At 49.5% G+C, this 17,324-nt stretch overlaps 1 protein-coding gene across 1 annotated transcript in view; it reads right to left on the bottom strand.

The window, feature by feature from the left end:
• FGF5 (fibroblast growth factor 5) overlaps window positions 1–8,170 on the bottom strand; it is a gene marked incomplete at its 5' end in the record, with an annotated part of 43,833 nt that extends 35,663 nt beyond the window's left edge. Inside the window, one exon of the mRNA XM_081959986.1 lies at window positions 7,720–8,170. Within this exon, the coding sequence (XP_081816112.1) occupies window positions 7,720–8,170 (451 nt within the window). The remainder of the gene's footprint in view (window positions 1–7,719) is intronic.
• Window positions 8,171–17,324: the final 9,154 nt, after the last annotated feature.

Below are 17,324 nucleotides of genomic sequence, written 5' to 3'. Positions count from 1 at the left end.
TTTATTTATTTTCTTAATATCTCAAAAGATATGCGGAAGGGAATCAGCCCGATCCATTGATCTCAGATATCAGGCGTTTTTTTTTTCCCTGACACTCTGAGATATTGGAACAATGCTATCATGTCTCCCCTAGTCCTTCTTTCTCTTAAGCTAAACATACCCAGTTCCTGCAACCGTTCTTTCTATGTTTTAGCCCCCAGCCCCCTAATCCTCTTTGTTGCTCTCCTCTGCACTCTTTCTAGAGCAGGGGTGGTCAAACTCGATTTTCTTAAGGGCCGCATCAAGGTTGTGTTTGACCTGGGGGGGGCAGGTGGGCGTGGCTAGGGTAGGCGTGGCTAGCATGACATCACTCAGGGGGTCGCTGTGGTGGCCCAAGCACTTGGCTGCAACGATCTCCTGCAACCCTCTGCCAGTGAAAAATGGAGCTCCGTTTTCGGTGGCAGAGGCCCCACGGAATGGTCCTTTGTTGTATCCAAGGCGGTTCTGCAGGCCAGATCTACCATATTTTTCAGAGTATAAGACGCACCGGAGTATAAGGCGCACCAAGGTTTTGAAGAGGCAAATTAAAAAGAAAAGTTTTTGCACTCTGCAAACCTCCCCAAAATGGCCCGTTTTTCGCAAAAACGGGCCCCTTTTTTGTCCAAAAAGCTCATGAATAGCCTTTAGGAGGCTTATAGAGTGCTCCTGGGGCCAGGGATGGTGGAAATGAGCAAAAAAGGCCACTTTTTTGCTCATTTTTGCCCTCCCCAGCCTCCAGGAGCACTCTGGAAGCCTCCTAAAGGCTATGCATGTCATTTTTGCAAAGGGGGCGTGCTTTCAGGAGGCCAAAAATGCTGTATTCAGTATATAAGATGCACCCAGATTTTCAGCCTCTTTTTTGAGGGAAAAAAGTGAGTCTTATACTCTGAAAAATACGGTAAGCACCACGGGCCTTGATTTTGATACCCCTGTTCTACAATCTCATCATCTTTTTTGCATCGTGGGAACCAAACCCACATGCAATATTCCAAGTGTGGTTCTGGGGTTGTGGCTGGTGAATTCTGGGAATCGATATGCCCCCACCTGGGAGAAGGCCAGGCTCTTGAAAGAGCAGTTGTTAAGTGTTTCTTAAGCTCAACCCCTTTTAAGATGTGTGGATTTTAACTCCCAGAATTCAGCATACTTTTGCAGCAACACAACCAGCAATGCTGGTTGGAGAATTCTGGGAGTTGAAGTCCGAACCTCTCAAGTGGCCAAATTTGAGAAATGCTCAGTTATATGGGCTAACTCAGTGATGAAATTCAAAAATGTTTACTACAGGTTCTGTGGACGTGGCTTGGTGGGTATGGTGTGGCTTGGTAGGCGTGGTGGGGCTTGGTGGGCGTGGCAGGGAAAGGATACTGCAAAATCTCCATTCCCAACTCACTCCAGGGGAAGGATACTGCAAAATCTCCAATCCCAACCCATTCCAGGGGAAGGAAACTGCAAAATCTCCAATCCCAACCCATTCCAGGGGAAGGAAACTGCAAACTCTCCATTCCCAACTCACTCCAGGGGAAGGAAACTGCAAAATCTCCAATCCCAACCCATTCCAGGGGAAGGAAACTGCAAAATCTCCATTCCCACCCCACTCAAGGGGAAGGAAACTGCAAAATCTCCATTCCCTCCCCACTCCAGGGGAAGGAAACTGCAAAATCTCCATTCCCAACTCACTCCAGGGGAAGGAAACTGCAAAATCTCCATTCCAAACTCACTCCAGGGGAAGGAAACTGCAAAATCTCCATTCCCTCCCCACTCCAGGGGAAGGATACTGCAAAATCTCCAATCCCAAACCATTCCAGGGGAAGGAAACTGCAAAATCTCCATTCCCTCTCTACTCCAGGGGAAGAATACTGCAAAATCTCCAATCCCATCCCACTCTGGGGCCAGCCAGAGGTGGCATTTGCTGGTTCTCTGAACTACTCAAAATTCCCGCTACCAGTTCTCCAGAACAGAGAACGTTGAGGATATCAAAACATGATTCAGGAGATAAGGATTTCCCCAGGATCATTTTTAAAGGCTGTGGGAATACAGATCATAATCCAGTAACTGAGGAGTCATAAGGCAGTACAACAGCAGCATTAAAAGATTGTATCCTAATGCACCACCCATGCTTAAAAGGTAAAGGTTCTCCTCGCACATACATATGTGCGAGTCGTTCCTGACTCTAGGGGGGCGATGCTCATCTCCGTTTCAAAGCCGAAGTACCAGCGCTGTCTAAAGACGTCTCCGTGGTCATGCGGTTGGCATGACTAAACGCCGAAGGGGCACAGAACACTGTTTCTTTCCCACCAAAGTTGTCCCTATTTTTCTACTTGCATTTTTTACGTGCTTTCGACCTGATAGGTTGGCAGAAGCTGAGATAAGTAACGGGAGCCCACTCCGTTATGAGGCGCTAGGGATTCGAATCGCCGAACTGCCGACCTTTCTGATCGACAAGCTCAGCGTCTTAGCCACTGGAGCCACTGCTTCCCAGTTTTATCTTTTTTTTTTGAAATTTAAAGGGTCCAAAATTATTCAAGGCCTTAACAAATCTCATGCAAAGTCAGAGAACTTTAGGGACGGGCTGAATAAACATACCAGTAAATGAACTGCGCAATGCAGTTTTCACCCAAGTGGTTCCCTCCAGATGTGCTAGGATTCCTGTTAAAGTCTGGCTACTGGCTGGACTTGCACTTCTGGCACATCTGAAAGGTTGTTATACAAAAGGTTGATTCAAAGCAGGGGTGGTGGTGTCTACAAACTTGGCTACTTTAAGACTTCCGGACTTCAACTCCCAGAATTCCCCAGCCAAGTGCCTGGATTTTTATCACCTGACCCTGAGGATGCTGAAACGATCTTAAGTTGAAAGCCAGTCGTAAGTTGCTTTTTTTCAGTGCCATTGTCACTAAACAAATGGCTGTAAACCGAGGATTATCTGTATAGTCAACAGTCTTAGAAAAATGAACTCTAACTGACTATATACTCCAGGGGTGTCCAAACTTGGGAACTTTAAGACTTGTGGACTTCAATTCCCAGAATTTCCCAGCCAGCCATGCTGGCTGGGGAATTCTGAGAGTTGAAATCCACAAGTCTTAAAGTTCCCAAGTTTGGACACCCCTGATATACTCCGTTCAGCGAAGCAGACTGGATTTATGAGATGCTCTGTACAAAGAATAACAGAGTTGGAAGGGACCTTGGAGGTCTTCTAGTCCAACCCCCTGCTTAGGCAGGAAACCCTACACTATTTCAGACAAATGGATGTCCAATCTCTTCTTAAAAACTTCCAGTGTTGGAGAATTCACAACTTCTGGAGGCAAGTTGTTCCACTCATTAATTGTTCTGTCAGGAAATTTCTCCTTAGTTCTAAGTTGCTTCTCTCCTTGATTAGTTTCCACCCATTGCTTCTTGTCCTGCCCTCAGGTGCTTTGGAGAATAGCTTGACTGCCTCTTCTTTGTGACCATCCCTGAGATATTGGAAGACTGCTATCATGTCTCCCCTAGTCCTTCTTTTCATTAAACTGGACATACCCAGTTCCTGCAACCGTTCTTCGTATGTTTTAGCCTCCAGTCCCCTAATCATCTTTGTTGCTCTTCTCTGCACTCTTTCTAGAGTCTCAGCATCTTTTTTACATTGTGGCGACTAAAACTGGGTGCAAATATCCCAAGTGTGGCCTTACCAAGGCCTTATAAAGTGGTATTAACCCTTCACGTGATCTTGATTCTATTCTTCTGTTGATGCAGCCTAGAACCGTGTTGGCTTTTTTGGCAGCTGCTGCACACGGCTGGCTCCTATTTAAATGATTGTCCACCAGGACTCCAAGATCCCTTTCACAGTTACTACTATTGAACCAGGTACCACCTATATTGTACCTGTGCATTTTATTTTTCTTGCTTTAATAGATATGCTAGGGCCACAAGAGATTGTAATTCTTAGGTGCCTTCCTCTCCCCATCCTATGTTTCTCATCCACTCTGGATTAGGTGCAGGAGGAACAAGGGTAGAGACACCTTGATTTTTCAGGCCAGCCAGCCATTCTCCATCACTCCCCCCCCCCCTTTTTACAACCCTCTAATCCCTTATTTCAGGATAGAATCGAGGGGCGACTTGAATTGACCTGAGCATTTACTGGCCGAATTCCCTTCCTGACACCTACATGGAGTTCACAGCAGATATGTTTTTTTTTCTTTTGCAAAAGAAATATCTGCTACTTAGGACTGAACTCTCAACCTTTAGAATGGGGGTGGGGGTGGGAGTGAGTGTCTTCACCGCTAGGCTCCCATGGTCCCCCAGATTGGCTTCTACATATGCCGACATTATCACTGCCAATGGAAATGAAGGTTAGCATTTAATTGTTTCCTCAAAGAGAGGGAGACCCCCTGGAGCGTATCCTTCCACCTGATGCGTTTTCAAGATGCCAAATATTTGGGATGGGAGACAAACTTCCCAGCTGCTGCCTGAAGTGGTTCAGTCCAGGAAAAACATGCGACGCTGCAAAATATATCAACGGTGTGTCTTGTGATTCTCACTCTAGTGGTGCCTTTCACGTATCTCCCTTCATTTGCACCATGCATTATTTGCAATAGGACCCCTCCCAACCATTAGCATTGGCCAATCATTCCATGGCAGTGATGGGTTCCAGATCCTGTTGCAACCGGTACGATGCAACGGGGCCAGGCGTCCACCACATGCATGCATGCAGTATGCGCATGCGTAGCCACCGCCTGTGACACTCCAGCCGCTCAGCGGAGCGTTGTGCAGGCACGGTATGCTCCGTGTCCGTACGCGAATGCCCCAATTGGCTCAAATACAGGTAAAGAGGGCGAGCGGGTGGCCCTCCGGAGCACCACACCGGAACAGTACCTGGTGCTCCCAGCACACTCCAGGACGCCCGTCCTGTGGCATACTGGTTGTATCCCCCCACTGTTCCACGGGTAGTCCTTAACTTACAACCATTCATTTAGTGAGCGTTCAAAACAGGGGTGGGTTGCTCCCGGCATTATTGCCGGTTCGGGGCGTGCAAAAATTTCAACCAGTTCGTTCGAACCGGTCTGAACCGGTAGGAACCCACCTCTGGTTCAAAGTTACTGAAGAAAAGTGACTTAGGACCATTTTTCACACTTACAACAGCTTTCTGTCAACATTACTGCCAGTTCGATGTGCACGTGATTTGCGCCTGCACAGTTGCCTGTAAATCGCGCAGAACATTGAAAATGTCAAAAAAATCCATGCCGCGATGACCAGGGAACCGGTTTCGGGGGCGTGACGAGCCTGCTGTTCCTACTAATTCGAAGACCCAGTTGCAAGTTCCACTATCAGTTCACCCGAACTGGTGCAAACCGGTAGCCGCTGACTTACAACCTTGTTCCCTTGAACTTAATTCATGTTACTAACTTAACAACTGCAGGGATTCACTTAACAACCAGGGCACAAAAAACAAATTGTAAAATGAGGAAAGCTCACTTAACTGCCTCACTCAGCAACACAAAATTTGGGGTCAATGGTGGTCCTAAGTGGAGAATTACCTGTACTGCATTCCTTCAGATAAACAGTAAAAAATTGGAAAGGACCTTGGAGGTCATCTAGTCCAACCCCCTGCTCTAGGATTTGAACCGCCAAACTGTCGACCTTTCTGATCGACAATATCAGCGTCTTAGCCACTAAGCCACCTAGTCAGATGTTTGCATTGAGTTCTGGAATTGGTTTTTGTAATCCCAAGCGGCCCATTCCTTCCACAGTTACACCAACTGACATCCCCTTAACTCAGGGGTGTCCAAACTTGGGAACTTTAAGACTTGTGGACTTCAACTCCCAGAATTCCCCAGCCAGCCATGCTGGCTGGGGAATTCTGGGAGTTGAAGTCCACAAGTCTTAAAGTTCTCAAGTTTGGACACCCCTGCCTTAACTTCAATAGGTCTTGCTTCCCAGCAAGTCAATGAAGCCAACAGCTTGTGTTTTCCCTACCTGGGCAAAATTATGTCTCTTTAAATAGAAAGTCTAAACCTACTTAACTGGACAGCGGTGGCCTGAAGACCCAAGAAATATTCCAGATTTCAAGAAAGTAGAAACTTGAGTCCGTCCGTCCGTCCGTCCCCCCGCAAATAATTATTGTTAATTGGTTCCCGGTCATTTTCTTTTCTTTTTTTGGAAAAAGTTTTATTTTTATTTCTCATACGTACATATACAATCACAAATATACAATCTCATAACTATTATTAATAATATGTGTTATTTTTTACAACAATTTTTCTCCCCTTAAGTTTAAAAATATAATCGAGATTGCTTTTCTACCATCCCATAAACCCATCTAATTTTACAACAATCCTACTTCTTTTTTCTTCCTTTCCTCCCTTCTTCTCTCCTTTCTTCTTTCCTCCCCTCCTTTCCCTTCTCTACTTCACTTTCCTCTCCCCCACTCCTCCCCTCTTCTTCCTTTTCCTCCCATCTCTCCTACTGTTACTTCCCCTCCGTTTCTTCCTCTCCTTTCCCCCTTCTTCTTTCCCTCTCCTTTCTCCTCTCCTCTTCCTACCTTCTCTCTCCATTCCCTCTTTCCGTTGTTGTGTTTACATATTTTCCTCTTCAATCTGGTGTATTTTCATTTTCCTGCTCATTTTCCTGTGGCTTGCTTATCCACATATTTGTTAAGGCTTTGCTCAGCAGCTTTCATTAGCATCAGATCTCTTCCATTCCAATTCACAAGCACTTTATTTAGAGATGTAACTCTCATCCAGATTTCACCGCTCGGCCGCTTAGGATTTTCACTGCCTGCTGAACAGCAGCAAAAAAATCCCAAAGGCGTTGAAGCACCTGAATTTAACTCCCGGAGCGCTTCAAAGCTAGTAACCGAGTGGAATCGCCCAGAGACTGAGCCAAGTGAGACATTCTGAACTATCAATTAAATGTTTTTAAGATGCACTTTTAAAAAAACCCTCAAGAAAAGTATGAATACACAAATATATGTTCAAAGGATGAGGCATGTGCAAATAATAGATTGGAAAATATAATGAGGAAAAGGGAATGGAAAATGGCAAATAGAAAGATAGAACCGGGTTTGTTGGAGTATCATCCCAAAAATAATGCCAGAGGGAAGAGGAAAATACGCAATCACAACAATAGAAAGAGGAAAGGAAGAGAGGAAAGGTAGGAAGAGGAGGGGAAGGGGAGAGAGAAAGAGGAAAGGAGAGGAAGACAGGGAAGAGAAGTAAGAGTAGAAGAGAGGGTAGGAAGGGGAAGAAGAGGAGAGGAGTTGGGGAGAAGAAGGGGAAGAAGAAATGGGAAAGGAGAGGGCGAAAGAAGAAAGTAGAGAAGAAGGGAGGGAGGGAGAAAAAGGAAAGAAAAGCAGGGTTGTGTTAAAATAAAACAGGGGGGTGGGATTGGGATGGCAAGCAAAGCAACCCCGATTATATATTTTAACTTTTATATGGAAAAATGATTTTTTTAAATTGTTAATACACAATGTGAATAATAAAACCATGGGAATGTGCATCTGCAAAGGTATGTATGAGATTAAAAATAAAAATTTAAAAAAAAACTTTTTTCAAAAAAACAACAACCCCAAACTCAGGCGTGCAACCAGAAGCGCTCACGGACGGCGGAAGTCCAACTCCCTCCCCCATCCCGGCTCCCCTAAATGCAGAAGTTAGAGACCGGGGCGCCGTCCCCACTCCGGCCAAACGAGGGGCGGAGAGGCGCCCACGCTCACTTGCTCGCTTGCTTACTTACTTAAGAGGCTGTCGTGGTGAGAGCCGTTGACGTGCCCATCCGAATGGATCTGGAGGTGGAAACCGATGCCCACTCTGCAGTAGAGGCTGCCCGTTCGACGCCCGGAGGGACTCCACTTAAAGCTGCTCATCTCCGCGCCGCCGCTTTGAACTCCCGCGGAGGGGGAGGAATAAGAGGAAGGTGCGGAAAAGGAGGAGGAGGAAGAAGAAGAAGAGGAGGAGGAAAAGGAGGAAGAGGAGGAGGAGGAAGAGGAGGAAAAGGAGGAGGAGGAAGAGAGAGACGAAGTAGCGGAGCGATTTCTCAGCTTGCTGCCGCTGCTGCCAAGGTTGTGGCGCTCGGCGGCCTCTCCAAATTGCGCCCGAGGGGGCCGCGGGTGCGCCAAAGCCGGGAGGCTCAAGTGGCCACTAAGCAAGAGGAAGAGGAGGAGGCAGCTGGAGAAAGGCAAGCTCATGCTTCCAGCCCGAGAGACGCGCCTGGCATTTTGGAGGAGGAGGAGGAGGAGGAGAAGCGGCGGCGGCGGCTGCTGCTGCTGCTACTCCTCCCGTTGCTGCTGCTACTCCTCCCGCCGCTGCAGCTGCCGCCGCCGCCGCCGCCGCACCTACGGGGCAGCCGGCCGTGCGCTCCGCCGCGCCGGGAAGGCGGCATAGTCGTCGGCCCCGCGAGAGGGAGAGAGAATGAGCGAGCGAGCGAGCGAGCGCGGGGTTCCGAGAGCGCGGCGCTGGCACGGAGATATTTATAACCCGGGTGATCTCACGCAGCTTCTCTTGGACATGCCTGGAGTCTAAAGGAGGCTCGCTTCGCAAGACCTTCCCAAAGCGGGACGGGGGGGTGGGTGGAAGGAAAGGGGCGGAGGTGGAGGCGCGTCTGGCAGGACCACCGATTGGGGGGGGGGAGAGGAAGAGGAAGAGGAAGGACGGTTAAGCAGGCGAGAGTCACCCCTAGTCAGGCCGGAGAGGCGTAAAGAGAGCGCAAGCCGGCACTTTTACGCACCAAACGCGCTTTTACGCACCAGCTGGTGGGTTTTTTTCCTCGCCGGGCAAGGTTCCCGAATTGGGAGGAAGCGAGAAAGAAAAGAGAGCGAGCCAAGGAGCCGGGAACGGAGCCGGGGATCTCTTTTGGCCAGGGGTGGAGGCGGGTGTCACGCCTGTTCCCACGTCGGTCCGGAATCGCGGCAGGCAGTGGCGGATTAAGGCTCGCTGGTGCCTTAAGCGCTGACAAATCTTGGTGCCCCCCCCTTCCTTTGTGCATTCTGTACAAATCTTTATTTCTTTCTTTCTCAACTTTGTGGTGCCCCCTTTGGGCCTGGTGCCCTAAGTACGGGCTTAGTCTGCTTAATGGTTTAATACACCAGTGGCTGCAGGCGATGTAGGGGTTTGTTTGACGGAAGCGCGGTTCGGTCCCCGACTTCTCCATCCCGCGCTTCTGGCTAGCTCTCCAAAAGAAAATTAAAGAGGACTTTTGCAGTAGCGTCCCGCGGAATTCCCTGTCTCGCGATAGGATGGGTGGGTGCCCAACTTTCTCAACTTGAAGACGCCTGGGCTTCAAATTCCCGGAATTCCCCAGCCAGCGAAGAATTCTGGGACTTTTGGAAATCCACGCGTCTTCAAGCGGTCAAGGTTTGAGGGGGGGAGGAATCCATTAGAGTGAAGAAGAAAAGAAGTAAATGCAACAACGGAAGGAGGGAGAAAGAGGAGGGAAAAGAAGAAAGGGAAAGGGAGAGGAAGTAAGGGAAGGGCAGTAAGAGTGGGAGAAGGGGCAGGACGGAGAAGAAGAGAGGAGGAGTGGGGGAGAGGGAGGGGAAGAAGAAAAGAGAAAAGAGAGAAGGGAAGAAGAAGGGAGAGAAGGAAGATTGGGAGGATGAAAGGAGTCAAGGTTGTTGTAAAATAAATGGATGTGCGGGGTGGCAGGAGAGCGATCCCGATTATATTTTTAAATATATTAATAGTACTTATGAGAATGTATATTTGTGAATGTATATATGAGAAAGAAAAATAAAAAAATTAAAAAAGGTTTGAGGGAGGAAAAATACCGGCGTGGAGGGTTTTTTTTACAAGGCGCGGCGTGGGGAGAGAAGTCAGTGGAAGAGTAAGAAGGGAGTGAGTGTATCCCTGCGACAACCAAATCTCGAGGCTCAGTGGCGGGGTTTGCAAAAGGGGGAAAAAAGCGTGCGTCGGGGTTAGACTAGATGACCCACATGGTCCCTTCCAACTCTGTTAATCTCTAAACGGTTGCAATTTATAGCCCCCTGGCTGAAGACCGCCCCCCCCCCAATCCGGATTGAAGATTCCCAATCCGGATCGCCTAAAAGATTCGGCATACCGTATAAACAGCTCACGGATCGGGCTGCCCGCTGGAGGTTTTTTTTGTGGGGGGGAGTGTAGATCTAAGCGAATCACCAGATCCCGCCAGCCCTCAAGACGGCCTGTGGCGGGGAGGAGGAGGAGGAGGAGGGGAGCGGTTTTCATGATCTCAATAAAGGCGGGCTTGTTGGGCGGGGGATGATGGGACTGAGAGTACCAAAGGGAGCGCGCGCGCGCAAGGTTGCCTCCTTGTCAACTGGAGAAAGTCTCGCCGGAGCAAAGAGGTCCACCCAGGCTTGGAAGGACGACTCTTCCGCTGGCTCAAACGAACCATTTTATAAACCTGGATTATATCTAGCTGACACCAGCCGGCCACCTGCGATACCGTTCTGCGCATGCTCGGTTGGCCGCATCCCGAGTTATTGTTTTTTTTCACACTTTCCAGCGCCGTAAATGATCCCAAAAGACCAAGATTTGGATTCAAAGTGGGGGAAAGTTGGCATATAGCAGTTTGAGCTCCGGGACTTCTGAGCTTTTTTTTTTTAAGTTTAAAAGTGCTGTGGTTTATGGCTGAGCGCCTCCCGTGGCACCTACAAATGCCTCTCATTTCACACCGTGGGAATCAGTGGGTTTCTTGTCCCTGGGTTCGGCGAAAGCGTGGGAGATCCTCCACTCTCCCATCACGCGTGTTTATCTTAATGAGATGTTTATGGAGATTCTCAGTCATCCCAGCTCATGGTTTTGTCCCAAAGGTGTTTTTTTCCCCCCATCTGGACATCCTTGTTTCTCTTTGAAGACCTTTCGCTGCTCATCCGAGAAGCTTCTTCAGCTCCTACTGGATTGGTGGGCATCAAGACGGGCAAAATCTTCCATTCCCCACCATCCAGTCAGAGCTGAAGAAGTTATTGGAGGAGAGCCAAACGTCTTCAAAAAACAAAACAAAACAAGAAAGTCCAGTGGCCTCTTGAAAAAAAGCATCTTTGGGATAGCTTGGTTCGAGTTAACCTGGGTTAGATATTCTTTGTCTGATGGGCTGTAAGGTAGGATAGGATCAGGGGTAAAATCCAGCAGGTTCTGACAGGTTCTGGAGAACCAGTAGCGGAAATTTAGAATAGAGAACCGGGAAATGCCACCTCTGACTGGCCCCAAAGAGGGGTGGGAATAGGGATTTTGCAGTTTCCTTCCCTTGCCACGCCCACCAAGCAACGCCCACCAAGCCACCACACGCCTACAGAACCGGTAGTAAAAAAATTGAATTTCACTACTAGATAGGATAGAATAGAATAGAATAGGCTATTCTACTCTAGAATTGTCGTGGAAGGGCCCTTGGAGGTCTTCTAGTCCAACCCCCTGCTCGGACAGGAAACCTTACACCACTTCAGACAAATGGTTGCCCAACATCTTCTTAAAGACCTCCAGTGTTGGAGCATTCACAACTTCTGGAGGCAAGTCGTTCCACTGATTAATTTTACTAACTGTTAGATATTAGCATATATCATGATAAGTCTTCACTCAGGTCCGCTCCTACAGCGGGAAACAGGTATTCATCTGATTGGTCAATGGGCGTGCCTCATCCCTATAAAAGGGGAACCCTCCGACCACAGGGGAAGCTGGATCACTACTATTACTAATAAAGAGCTGTTAAGTCACGTCGTGTCCGCAGTCTGTCTCTCGTTGCCCAGATCTAACATTGGCGACGAAGGTGGGATTGAGAGACAGATAGGACGAAGAACGCTACTTCAAGAATCTCCGGATTTGATCCAGCCCAGGAATTCGGCAGAAATTCCGGCAGCCATCTCAGATCACCGCAGCGCGGCAAATTCAAACTGAGAAGATGGCGATGCATGCTCCCCCCGCTCCTTTCGACCCAGCAACCGACGAATGGGAAGCCTTCATGATTCGCTTCGAGTGTTTCCTCGAAGCAAATGAGTACACGGGGATCACCGATGCAAGAAAGAAAAATATCTTCCTCGGCTACTGCGGAAAGGAAGTCTTCAATACGGCCAGAGACCTCACCGCGCCTACTCCAATACAAGCAGTACCATGGGCGACGCTGAAACAAGCCTTGGAAACACATTACGCGCCAAAACCGTCCCGCCATGTCAGCCGCAAAGAGTTCAACATGAGGACTCAAAAGGCGGGAGAATCCATTAACCAATTTGTTGCAGCTCTACGAAGAATAGCAGCCCACTGTGAATACAGGGATTTGGAAGAGCATATCTTAGAGCAATTCATCTGTGGGGTAAGAGACATTTCGTTGCAAAAGAAACTATTAGCCAACCCGAATCTAACCCTACAGTCCGCGTTGAACAAAGCAAGAGCGTCGGAATCAGCGGAGAAATCAGCAGTGACCATACAACGAAGGGTCAGCGAAACCCAGCCAGCACCGAGACAAACCAGAGTCCACTACGAAGACGCAAGCCCCGACTACGTGGATCCCGAGTTCGAGGACAGTCACCTGATGCAGAGCAGTCACTGGAGGCCTGGGGGAAAACCCGGATCCCGTTTGCCGCCCTGCGCAAGCTGCGGAGGGAATCACCCCAGGTCTACTTGCAGGTTCAGGAACATTGTTTGTTCGCACTGCAACAAACTTGGGCACATCGCACGAGTGTGCCGGAGCGGAGTCCCTGCCTCACGGCAGCCACCCATGTACCGCCAACAGAAGCCCAACCCAGGGGCTTGGCGAAATCAAAAAGGGCGCCCAGAGAGAAATCCACAAGTGTTTACCCAGAGAGAAACTTCCCAAAGAGCGGAACGAGCGTATTCCCAGAGAGATTACTCACAAGAAAGTGAGCGAGCGTATCCCCAGAGAGAATTCACACAGAGAGCTGAAAGAGCGTTCTACCAAGACGCTCAACGAGAGTATTTTCAGGATGTAGACGGTGAGATAGAGTTGACCCAGAGAGAGGAGTTGCGAACGTATCTCACCACGATACATCAGGTCCGCCCTAAGCGACCCAAAAGGCTGAAAGTCACAGTCCTCTTGGAGGGCTCACCCTGCGAGCTGGAGGTTGACACAGGATCAACCCTGACGATCATTTCATGGGCATCCATGAAACAGGCCATTCCCAGCCTCAGAAAGAGCCAACTGCGCGCTCCAGACGTCCTGCTACGAGACTACCAGGGGAACCAAGTCCCCATCGTGGGCCAAGGCACATTCCACATCCAGTTCAAAGACATCGAAGCCCAGCTGCCCGTGACCATCTCCAGCGCGCCATTGCAGAACCTCCTGGGGCTTGATTGGTTTGAAGCCCTGGGATTAGAAGTCACCGGAATCAACGCCGTGAGAAACAGCAGCGCTGAAAAGATCTTTAAGGAGTTCGAGGATGTGTTCAGCTCCGGTCTTGGTAAGTATGTGGGCAAACCAATATCATTTAATTTAGACCCCAATGTGGCGCCAATCCGACTTAAACCGAGACGAGTGCCTTTTGCACTCCGCCCAAAAATAGATAAGGAGATAGATAAGTTAGTGGAACAAGGAATCCTTGAGCCGGTAGATCACGCGCGCTGGGAAACACCTATCGTAACCCCAGTCAAACCAGACGGATCAGTCCGCATCTGCGCGGACTATAAATGCACAATTAATGTCGCGCTACAACAGAGCGCATATCCTGTGCCCGTAGTACAACACTTATTGCACTCGTTGGGGCCGGGAAAGGTTTTTGCTAAGTTAGATATGGCACAAGCTTACCAGCAACTGCCAGTAGATAGCGCCACAGCGGAGGCCCAGACTATAGTGACGCACAGAGGAGCGTTTAAATGCAACCGGCTACAATTCGGCGTAAGTATTGCTCCAGGATTGTTCCAGAGCGTCATGGAACGACTGTTGCAAGGGATACCGGGAGTCGTCCCATATTTTGACGATATCTTGGTGTCCGCTGCAAACGAGGAGCAACTAAACAAAAGAGTCAGATCTGTTTTGGCCAGAATCAGAGATAAGGGCCTCCGCCTTAAAAAAGAAAAATGCCAAATTAACGTGCCTAGCGTAGAATTCCTGGGTTATAGAATTGATGGTCAGGGAATTCACCCCACTGAAAAGAAAATTAAGGCGATCCAGGACGCCCCCACACCACGAAATCAAGCCGAGTTGCAGGCCTTCCTCGGACTACTTAATTTCTACAGCGTTTTCCTGAGACAGAAGGCGACCGTTGCTGAGCCACTACACCGTCTACTCCAGAGGAACGCACCATGGAGATGGGGACGAGCAGAAGCTGCAGCATTCGCCGGGGTAAAGCGCCTGCTCACCACTGACTCACTACTTGTACAATACAGTCAGACCCTCCCGCTGGTATTGACCTGCGACGCATCGCCGTTCGGGGTTGGAGCAGTCCTCAGCCACAGGATGCCCGACGGAAAAGAAGCACCCATTGCTTTCTACTCCAGAACTCTTTCATCGGCCGAAAGGAACTACAGCCAAATGGACAGAGAAGCATTGGCTGCCGTTGCAGGTGTGAAACGTTTCCATGAATACCTCTACGGCCGCGATTTTGAACTCATTACTGATCACAAACCGCTGTTAGGACTTTTGGCGGGAAATCGCCCCACTCCGGTCTCCCTTTCTCCACGTATGACCAGGTGGACTGTTTTCCTGGCTGCGTACTCTTACAAGTTAATTCATCGACCGGGCTCCACTCTAGGGCACGCAGATGCGCTCAGCCGTTGCCCATTACCAAACATCTTGCCAGACCCCACTCCAGAAGTACCGGTATTGCTCATTGACTGTTTGGATTCGGGACCGGTTTCTTCTTACGACGTTGCAAGGTTCTCCTCGAAGGACAATTTAATAAAACAAGTGCAAACTTGGGTATGGAGGGGGTGGCCAAAGGGAAATGTGGGCCCGGAATTCAAAATGTTTTGGTCTAAACGGGACGAACTCTCCGTGTTACAGGGGTGTTTGTTGTGGGGGGATCGAGTTGTTATTCCTTTTGCTCTACGAAAAAAGGTATTGAATGCTTTACATATGGGTCATCCGGGGATCGTAAGAATGAAAGCGTTAGCGAGAAGTTATGTGTGGTGGCCCAATATGGACAAAGAAATAGAGGAATGGGTGGCCACTTGCGACCCATGCCAGGAGTCGAGACCAGCACCCCCGGAAGCGCCCGCCACAGAATGGGAGAAACCCAAGGCACCCTGGTCACGCATTCATATTGATTTTGCAGGGCCATTCCAGGGTCAAACCTTCCTCATAGTTGTAGATGCTTATTCTAAATGGTTGGATGTAATCCTAATGACATCAACCACGGCAGAGGCAGTTATAAAGGTTCTTAGGCGGCTTTTCGCCACCCATGGTCTACCAGATCTATTAGTATCGGACAACGGGCCCCAATTCACGGCCATGCAGTTCGAAACATTTCTAGCAGGGTTGGGAATCAGACACGCCCTCATCGCGCCATTCCATCCAGCGTCCAATGGTCAGGCAGAAAGAATGGTGCGGTTCGCGAAAGAGGCCCTCGCCAGGATGGGCCCGGGGGATTGGCAAACACGCATTGACCATTACCTCCTCATTCAACACATTACCCCGAGCGCAACGACGGGTAGAAGCCCCGCTGAACTACTAATGGGTCGCCGCCTACGGTCTCACCTGGACAGGCTCCACCCGAATTATTCTACCTCGGCTCCCCCAGACTCTACAAGTAAGGTCAGATCTTTTAGAGAAGGAGACACTGTTTATGCTCAAAATTACACAGGGGGGACATTGTGGATACCGGCGAGGGTCATTGGCATCATGGGCCCTCGATCGTATTTGCTAGAGCTTGAAGATGGGCGGAATTGGAGAAGGCACATCGATCAGCTTCGAGGTCGCCTAGCACACTCCAACTTAAGGGATGAGGGGGAAAGTTTCCTGTCCACAGAAAGACAACCGCAGGGAAATTTCATCCCAGGAAATTTCATCCCAGGAAACGACGACACCGGCGAGCTAAGCGGGGGACAGGACATCACGCACGCAGCTGAGCAACCCCCCGTCATCACAGCCGCGGAACAAACCCCCATCATCGCAGCCGAACAAGATACCAGGGAAAAGAGCATCGAAAACGCAAGACCTCCAGAAACAGAAAAAGCACCCGATCCTGCAACCACTTCAAACCAACAGGAAACCAGTCCTGCAAGTACTTCAACGCAACCTGAACTCCGACGTTCCTCCCGAGCAAGACAAACACCCACCTACCTAAAAGACTATGTCACCTACCGCAACGTCCCATCTAGGAGGGGAGGGGTGTTAGATATTAGCATATATCATGATAAGTCTTCACTCAGGTCCGCTCCTACAGCGGGAAACAGGTATTCATCTGATTGGTCAATGGGCGTGCCTCATCCCTATAAAAGGGGAACCCTCCGACCACAGGGGAAGCTGGATCACTACTATTACTAATAAAGAGCTGTTAAGTCACGTCGTGTCCGCAGTCTGTCTCTCGTTGCCCAGATCTAACACTAACTGTCAGGAAAGTTAGTCACCTAATCGGGGGAAACGCGTCGTGGGAAAGCCAGCCAGAGCTTGGGCAGGGCTGAAACTTCCGTGGGCGAGACTGACAGGGTCGTATCGGGGTCGCCTCCTCCTCCACCTCCTTCGGTCCCTTTTACCTCGTCGGGCTCCTTGCGATGTGTTTAGACTACAAGCCCCATCATGCCAGCTTTCAGCCCCAAAGCTGGGTGATGGGAGTTGTGGTCCACCCCAGACTAGCCTGGATAGCAGGGACGGGCGCAGCGCGTCCCAAGGTCGGAAAAGCTCGGGAGGCGGCTTGTTCTGCGCCCTGCGCGCTTCTAGCGGACGGCTTGCCCGGCCGATGAATTATTCACCCGACGTGGCGATGATGCCAGAGCCAAAGGCGCGCCCGCCTCGCCAGCCGCCGCTTCCCCTTCAGTCTTCCTTTCCCCGGCCCGGTGCGTGAGTCCTTGGCTGTCTCCTCTCTCCCGCGGTTGCTGTCTGGTGAGGATGGTTGGATGCATAATTCATCGAAGTTGTCTCACTTTTTGTAAAACAAACAAACAAACAAACAAACAACAACAATAACAACTGTAGGAGGATGTGATTCCCCAGGGATGAGGAGGGAATCCAATTGTTTGCCATTCACAATATTTTCTGGTGGCGTTTAAAAAAAACGCGCTGCATATACCCAACCACAAGTTACGTTTCCATTTTGGCGTGTTCACAGTTGGCTTTAACCGTGGTCTGTTGGCCACACACGGTACAGTTCATGGGTGATACTAAGGCAAAAAAAGCCAATCTTATAAAATACAATTTCAAAAGTTCGTTCTCTCTCTCTCCCTCCCTCCCTCTCTGTCTGTGTGTGTGTCTGTCTGTCCCTC

The sequence above is a fragment of the Natrix helvetica genome, assembly GCF_964273705.1.
Source record: "Natrix helvetica genome assembly, chromosome: 7".
NCBI lineage: Eukaryota > Metazoa > Chordata > Lepidosauria > Squamata > Natricidae > Natrix > Natrix helvetica.
The sequence above is the reverse complement of the archived record's forward strand: the minus strand, read 5'-3'. Positions and strand labels throughout refer to the sequence as shown.